This window comes from Tamandua tetradactyla, chromosome 16 (assembly GCF_023851605.1).
Source record: "Tamandua tetradactyla isolate mTamTet1 chromosome 16, mTamTet1.pri, whole genome shotgun sequence".
Lineage (NCBI taxonomy): Eukaryota > Metazoa > Chordata > Mammalia > Pilosa > Myrmecophagidae > Tamandua > Tamandua tetradactyla.
In genome coordinates this window covers 68,366,234-68,374,630 of record NC_135342.1, presented here as the reverse complement: position 1 = coordinate 68,374,630, position 8,397 = coordinate 68,366,234, and the positions used below count along the sequence as shown (strand labels likewise).

At 47.2% G+C, this 8,397-nt stretch overlaps 1 protein-coding gene and 1 long non-coding RNA gene across 4 annotated transcripts in view; both read left to right on the top strand.

The window, feature by feature from the left end:
- The first annotated feature begins 1,340 nt into the window (after positions 1 to 1,340).
- The window catches only part of IL34 (interleukin 34), a 52,574-nt gene continuing 45,517 nt past the window's right edge, over positions 1,341 to 8,397 (top strand). For 2 of the 3 annotated variants that reach the window (XM_077132982.1, XM_077132980.1), the window contains exon 1: positions 1,341 to 1,531. In XM_077132982.1, coding sequence (XP_076989097.1) covers positions 1,461 to 1,531 — 71 coding nt within the window. In that variant the 5' untranslated portion in view covers positions 1,341 to 1,460. The remainder of the gene's footprint in view (positions 1,532 to 8,397) is intronic. The other variant, XM_077132981.1, reaches the window with a different exon arrangement.
- On the top strand, positions 5,829 to 7,895 carry LOC143659723 (uncharacterized). The gene is made up of 3 exons (XR_013163677.1): positions 5,829 to 6,627; positions 6,898 to 7,014; positions 7,445 to 7,895. It is a non-coding gene; the product is annotated as an uncharacterized LOC143659723 (long non-coding RNA).

Below are 8,397 nucleotides of genomic sequence, written 5' to 3'. Positions count from 1 at the left end.
CTTAAAGGACTCCAGCAAACAGATTAAGTCCCACGTTGAATGGGCAGAGATAATCTCCATGGAAACCACCTAATCAAAAGGTCCCACCCTAAACAACAGGTCTGCCCTCACAAGATTGCATTAGGAAAAAGAACATGGCTTTTCTGGGGTACGTAAGAGTTTCAAAGGAGCACAGGGACATTTAGTCTGTTTCTCACCATTTGTTAAAACGGTAGTGAAGGCTTCATCAGGTTCCTTCCTGCTCCTGCCCCGTCTCGGCCCCCCTCTGCACCACCTCCACAGATGCACCTCGGGCCTGCCCCGCTGGCCGCGCTCCTCTCCTGCTCTGTGATCTGGCCTCCCCACCCATGCCAGCTCCTCCCAGCTGGGCTCACAGCTTCTCATCTGCTGTGCCAAGCTCTGAGTGCCCAGAAGAGGCTCGGGTCAGGCATGCTCTGATGTAGAGCCTTCACGTCGCATCTCATCCAAGGTTAGCCTGGGTGGGGGCGTGGGGGGCGCAGGTCCCAAGTCCGACTGGAAATGAGGTGGAAGGAGGAGGGGATGGCGCCTGGCGGCAAGGGTGGCCACCCCCTCGTTAGCTGCAGAACTGATGCAAGTAGCAGAAAAGACACCCTGCCCCCCACTGCACTCCCTGAGCCAACTGAACACAACGATTGAATTCTCCCCATGCCAGACCCTGAGCAAGATGCCCGGAATTCAGTCCTTATGATCCACCAGGGGAGAGAGCTGTGAAACTAGTAATGAACGGGCGATTGTTCAGTTAGGGTTGTGACCCTGGCTAGGCAGTGCAGGTCCCTCCGTTGCTCTTGGAAGGTAGAACAAGCAGACTGGACAACGAGCCAGAACTGGGGAGCCTGCAAGCCAGGGCCCGAGAAGGGCAGGGACACCCCAGCCAGCCTTCTTGGAAGAGCAAGACTTGAACCCAAATCAACAAATGTGAAGCCAAAGCCAGGGGCAGAGCTTTGCAGGAAAATAGCCCGTGTGTGCCCAAGACCTTTCCCCAGTGCGACCCGCCCCCCATCAGCTAGAGGAGAGGGAGTTTCTCAAGCTCTGTTTTTCAGATGGGTCAAGTGAGGCCTAGACAAGGGAGATGGTTTGCTCTCTAGGCCCCAAATCACTAAGAGGATTCGAGAAACCCAAACCAGGTTTCCCAGCTCCCTGCCTGCATCTGCCCGAGTGCCCACAGTCCACCCTCTACATACCAAGCAATTTGAAACAAAGCTGCTCTGTCTACCAAAAATTCCATTTCCCCCATTGTTCTCCATTAGGGACATTCCTGAATTAATAACAAAGGGACTGGTTCGGCACAAGCCCCTGGCAGTTGATTGTCTGGGCTGGGTCGAGATTGGAATAAAAAAGCTGGGGAGACAGAAGGGAGCCAGGCGAAGTCATGGCCTTCAGGAAAGCCCAGTCTGGGGTTGAGGCAGAAAGCGATGCCCAGGACAGCATAAGCAGGTTTGATGGGGTTGTGGAGGAGAAGGCATCTGGAGCAAACAATGGCTTCTGCCCTCTTGAGGCTCAAGGGCCACAGGTGAGAGAGCCTGTGTGTGTGTTGGGGGGAGGGGGCTGCAGGGAAGACCTCTTGGAGCAGGAATTAGGCTGGCAGGTGACAGAGGAAGGATGTCTAGCAAGAGCAGCAGGTGCAAAGGTCCTGAGGGCAGTCAGCCATCAGGGAGGAGTGCGGGCCTCAACTGGGACTCAGGAAGGCCTTGTCCTGTGAGCAGTGGAGTCCATTCTGTCCTATGGGGATGGAGTGGAGTGGGGACAGACTGTCCTTAGCCTCTTTGAGGACAGAGAACTCTTGGGAGGCTGAGAAAAGCAGTGATCCCTCAAGTGCAAGTATCCACTGGTATGCCATTTTTCTTTTTATTTAGTGTATTTTGTGTTATCAAACCAAAACAACATACACACATGAACATTCTTAACATACAAACATTCCGTGTATGGTGCACAATCAGCGGCTCACAATATCATCACATAGTAGTACATTCATCACCATGATCATTTTTTAGAACATCTGCATCATTCCAGAAAAAGAAATAAAAAGAAAAAAGAAAAAACTCATATATACCATACCCCTTACCCCTCCCTCTCATTGCCCACTGGTATTTCCATCTACTCAATATATTTTAACCTTTGTTCCCCCTATTTATTTTTCTATACCCCTCACCACTCCTTTTCACTGTTCACTAGGATTTCAATCTACTCAATTTATTTTAACCTTTGTTCCCCCTATTATTTCCTTATTTTTAATCCATGTTTTTTACTCATCTGTCAATATCGTAGATAAAAGGAGCATCAGATACAGGGTTTTCACAATCACACAGTCACACTGCAAAAGCTGTATCATTATACAATCATCTTCAAGAAACATGGCTACTGGAACACAGCTCTACAGTTTCAGGCAGTTTCCTCCAGCCTCTCTAATACACCTTAAACTAAAAACGGAATATCTATAAAATGCGTAAGAATAACCTGCAGGATAACCTCTCGACTCTGTTTGCAATCTCTCGGCCATTGACACTTTATTTTACCTCATTTCTCTCTTTCCCCTTTCAGTCGAGAAGATTTTCTCAGTCCCTTGATGCTGAGTCCCAGCTCATTCTAGGATTTCTGTCCCACGTTGCCAGGGAGGGCCACACCCCTGGGAGTCATGTCCCACATAGAGAGGGGAAGGGTGATGAGTTTGCTTTTCATGTCGGCTGAGAGAGAGAGGCCACATCTGAGCAACAAAAGAGGTTCTCTGGGGGTGACTCTTAGGCCTAATTTTAAGTAGGCTTAGCCTATCCTTTGCGGGGGTAAGTTTCATATGAACAAACCCCAAGACTGGGGGTTCGGCCGATTGATTTGGTTGTCCCCACTGCTTGTAAGAATATCAGGGATTATCCCAAATGGGGAGTTAAATTTTCCGCCTTTCTCTATGCAATTTTTCAAAAAAAGCTTATTGAGGTATAATGGGTATGAAGTAAACTTCATGAAAAGCGTACCATTTGCTAAGTCTTGGCTATGGATGCATTATCAAGATAATGTGTATCAGTCACTGCCAAGTGTTTCCTCCTGCGCGTTTGTAACTCTTTCCTCCACATCTCATCCCCAATCACTGAGCTTCTTTCTGGCTCCATAGATTTGTTTGGAGTTTCTAGAATTTTATATGAATTGAATTATACCAGATGTACTTTTGGGGAGCTTGGTTTCTTTCACTCAGCATGATTATTTTGAGATTCCTCCATATTGCATATATTGGCATTTCTTTTTTTTATTTTTTATTGCTGAGTAGTATTCTTTTGTATGGATATACCACAATCTGTTTATCCATTCACCTGTTGATAGATATTTGGGTTGTTTTCAGCTTTTGGTCCTGGTATATAGAAATTCAATTGATTTTTGTATGTTGCCCTTATATCCTGCAGCCTTGCTAAACTTGCTTATTAACTTTTCAGGTTTTCTACATAGATGAGCATGTCGTCTAATAGTTTACTTATTCCTTTCCAACCTGTATGTCTTTTGTTTGTTTGTTTTTTGTTTATTTATTTATACATTCTTCTCTGACTGCACTGGTCGGGGCCTCTAGAACACCGTAGTGAATGGACATCCCTGTCTTACTTCTGATTTTAAGGGGAAAGCATTCAGTCCTTCACCGTTTAGCTACAGGCTTTTCATAGATAGCTTTAAATAATGATTTTCTACTGTGGTAAAATATACATACCTTAAAAATCATTAACCATTCTAAGTGGACTTTTTTTTTTAATTAACTACGTTGACAACACTCTGTAATTTTCAGCACTATCTATTTAGACTGTCTTCATCATTCTGAACTAAAATTCACACTCATTTTGTAATAACTTCCATTTCCCCCTCCTATCACCCCAGGTAATCACTGTTCTGGTTCCAGTCTCTATGAATTTGCTTATTCTAAATATTTCAAATAAGAGAAATCATACAATATTTGTTCTTTTGCTTCTGGCTTATTTCACTCGACGTGATGTCTTCAGTTACATCCACGTTGTAGCATGTACCAGCACTTCACTTCTCTTTTTTGGGTGGAGTGTGGATGTACCACATTTTCTTTATCCATTCGTCTGTTGATGGACACCTGGGTTGCTTCCTCCTTTTTTCTATTGTGAATAATGCTGTGATAAGCATTGGTGTACAAATGTCTTTTTGAGCCCCTGTTTTCAAAGCTTTGAGGCATATACCTAGGAACGGAGTTGCCAGGTCATATGGTAATTCTATGGTTACTTTTCTGAGGAACTGCCAAACTGTTTTCCATAGTGGCTGCTCTGCTTTCTGTTGTCACCAATTATGCACAAGGGTTCCTATTTCTCCGCATCTGCATCCAACAGTTGTTATTTTCAGTTTGTTTTTTTTTTTCATAATAGCCACCGTAGGGGATATGAAGTGTTATCTCATTATAATTTTAATTTGCACTTCTCTAATGGCCAGTAATGTTGAACATATTTGCATATACTTATTGGCCATTTGAATATCTTCTTTAGAGAAATGTCCATTCCATTTTTTCATTGGGTTGTTTGTCTTTTTGTTGTTTAGTTGTAGGATTTTATATATTCTGTATATTAAACCTTTACCAAATATATGGTTTCCAAATATTTTGTCCCGTTTGTAGGTTGTCTTTTCACTTTCTTGGTAATATCCATTGATGCACACAAGTTTTTAATTTTGATGAAGTTCATTTAATTTTTTTTTCTTTTGTTGCTTGGGCTTTTGATGTAAAATCTAAAAATTCATTGCCTACTACAAGGTCCTGAAGAAATTTCACTGTTTTCTTGTAAGGGTTTTATAGTATTAGCTCTTATGTTTAGGTCTTTGATCCATTTTGAATTGAATTTTGTATATGGTGAGAGCTAGGGGACCACCTTAAATCTTTGCATGTGGATTTCCAGTTGTCCCAGCACCATTTGTTGAAAAGACAGTTCTTTCCCCAGTGAATGGACTTGGCACTCTTGCCGAGAATCAACAGGCTGTAGGTATGTGGATTTAACTCTGGACTCTCAATTCCATTCCATTGGGGTCTATATGTCTATTCTTATGTCTACTATACTGTTTTAATTACTGTAGCTTTGTAGTAAGTTTTGAAATCAGGATGTGTGAGTCTTTCAACTTTGTTCTTCTTTTTCAAGATTGTTTTGGCTATTTGGGGCCCTTGGCAATTTCATATGAATTTGAAAATCAGTTTTTCCATTTCGGCAAAAAAAGGCTGCTGGAATTTTGATCGGATTGCATTGAATTTGTAGATTGCTTTAGGCAGTACTGACATCTTCTGATCCATGAACATAATGTCTGTGCTGGTTTGAAAGGAAGTATGCCCCCTAAGAAAAGCCATGTTTTAATGTAAATCCCATTTCATAAAGGTAGAATAATCTCTATTCAATACTGTATGTTTGAAACTGTAATGAGATCATCTCCCTGGATGATGTGATTTAGTCAAGAGTGGTTGTTAAACTGGATTAGGGGACGACATGTCTCCACCCATTTGGGTGGGTCTTGATTGGTTTATTGGAGTCATATAAAAGAGGAAATGTTTTGGAGAATGAGAGATTCAGAGAGAGCAGAATGATGTAGCCATGAGATGCAGAGAGTCCACGAGCCAGCAACCTTTGGAGATGAAGAAGGAAAACGCCTCCCAGGGAGCTTCATGAAACTAGAAGCCAGGAGAGAAAACTAGCAGATGACAGCACCATGTTTGCCATGTGCCCTTCCCGCTGAGAGAGAAGCCCTGATTGTGTTCACCATGTGCCTTCTCACTTGAGAGAGAAACCCTGAACTTCATCGGCCATCTTGAACCAAGGTATCTTTCCCTGGATGCTGTAGATTGGACATTTCTGTAGACTTGTAATTGGGGCATTTTCTCGGCCTAGAACTGTAAACTAGCAATTCATTAAATTCCTCCTTTTAAAAGCCATTCCATTTCTGGTATATTGCATTCTGGCAGCTAGCAAACTAGAACAATGTCTTTCCATTTATTTAGGTCTTCTTTAATTTCTTTGAGCAATGTGTCATAACTGTCAGTGTTACAAGCCTTTCACCTCCTTAATTAAACTTATTCCTAGGTATTTGATTCTTTTCGATGTTATTGTAAGTGGAATTGTTTTCTTTATTTCCTTTTCAGGTTATTCATTACTGTCATATAGGAACCCAATTGACTTCTGCGTGTTTACTTTATATCCTGCAACTTTGCTGCATTCATTTATTAGTTCTACTAGCTTTCTTGTAGATTCTTTGGGATTTCTTCAAATAGGAATAATCTGAGTTCTTCACAGACGCCTTTTATCAGGTTGAGGAAGTTCCTTTCTATTTCTGATTTGCCCAGAGTTTTTGTCAGGAACCGATGTTGTACTTTGTCAAAGGCGTTTTCTGGTCATGTGACCTTTCTTTTCTCAGTTTGTTAACGCGGTGAACTACATTGATTTTCCTGTCTTAAACCAAACCTCCATTCCTGGGCGGTCAGCAGATAGAGACCCAGGCGCCTGGGTCAGCAGGAATTCGGCTTTGGGCGGGCCGCCCGGGGGTAGGAGGAGGGAGGAGGCAAAGAGCCGGGACCCGAGAGCGCTGACCGCCCGCGCGCCCCGCAGTCCCAGGACAGCTGTCGCCTCGGGAGGGCCGCCCCAGGTGAGCCGCGGACCCCTGGGGCGCAGGCGGCCCTCCCCGCCCCCCGCCGCCCCCCATGCGTGCGTGCGGGCTGGGGCGGCCCGAGGCGCTCGGCCGGCGCGGGGAGGGGCCCGGGGGGCTTGGCTGGGGTCCGGTACCGAGAGGCTCCTCCTTGCTGCGGGGGGCGCGGGCGCGCGGGGGAGCTCCCCAGGCCGGGGCGCGGCGGGCGGGCTGGGTTCGAATCGCGCACCCCGGCTGGGTAAAAGGCAGGTAACGGTGCCTCCCTCCCAGGGCTGCTGCGTAAGGCGAGAAGGTGGCCACAGAGCATTTTAAATAAACGAAATGAAAACGTCCCATAACGGAGGCTCCCCGGACCCGCGATTGAAGCGACTCCCCCTGCGTCGTTTGGTAAAAATGGAGCTAATGATTCCCCGAGCCGTGGCGTTTGGACGATCGCTCGGGGTCACGGCGCACGGTACATGGACACGTGTGCATCAAGCGCCTGGCACAGGCCTCCCGCCCGCGGGAAATGCCCGGGCACCCTCGCGGGGTCTCCAGGGGCCCGGAGCCGCGCTGCCGCCTACGACCCTGTCCTGGGCCTCGGCGAGGGTGGGGAGGGCGGGGGTGCCGCAGAGGCCACCGCGGCAGCAGGCGAGGGAATGAATGGGCGCGCAGGAAGTCCTCCTGCCCGGGTTTAAGTTTGCAGCGCTGCGTGCTTGGGCGACGCTGTCCCCAAGGCTGGGTCACCAGTGGGCAGAGGGAGGCTCAGAGCGGAACGAGAGCTGGACCTTTTGAGAGGTTTGCACCCTTCCGAAAGGTGAACCATCTCCTCCGCCAGGTGGATGCCAACTCTTGACTCCGGATTGGAGAGTAGGAGCTGAGAGAGGTTGCTGGAGAAGAAGCAATCAAGTCACTGAGGAAGCTTGGTGGATTATCTGGTCTTTCCCCCATCCTGACCTTGCGCCCCGTTTTCCTCTAGCTTCTGGGCGTTCCCCTTGTTTAGCTGACCTGGTCCCTAGTTCTTCTTGATTAACATCGCAACACCTGGTCCGAATGTCCAGTTCACTCAAGCAGATACTACTCATCAGCTGGTCCAGCCCCCTGGGTGCCCAGGCTGCGCCTGGCACTGGGGACAGTGATGAGACAGGAGCAGGCATCCTCACGGGGAGACAGCACACAGTGAACACTTAGGTAATGCCAGAGAGTGGCAAGGGCAGTGTAGGGATCCCATGGGAGGTGATGCTGGAGTTGACAAGAAGGAGCCAACCGGGCAGGAATCTGGTGGGAAGGAACAGGCAAAAAAAGAAAAAAAATTTTAAGGAGGCATCAGTCTGTTCAAAGAGAAAGAAAGAGAACACGGGGTGGCAGGGTGGTCAGTGCAGGCAACAGTGGGTGGAACTGGTGGGGAGCTAGGGGGGGTTGCCTCGCTGATGGCCTGGAAGCCGTGGGGAGTAGTTAGGGTTTATTCTAAGTGCAGATTCCAAGACTCTTCTAGAAATGAACGATTCTTGCATTCTTTCCTCACCTCTCTCCTTGGAGATGTTTGGGGCCTCCTGTTTGGAGACATATTTGAAAGGCTCTCGGAACTGGAAGGTAGGGTTGGTGCCCCCTTCCTGGCCGCAGCAGGGTGGGCAGGGCTGCACTCCTGTCCTTCTCCAGCGACCTGCCTTGGGTGCCAGGAGCTGCCTTACTGGAGATCCTCCCCTCACCACAGGGGTGGCCAACAGCTGGGTCGGGGGTGCACAAGCCTGCTTGCCTCAAAGGGCTATTTAAAAACATGGGGCAGAACTC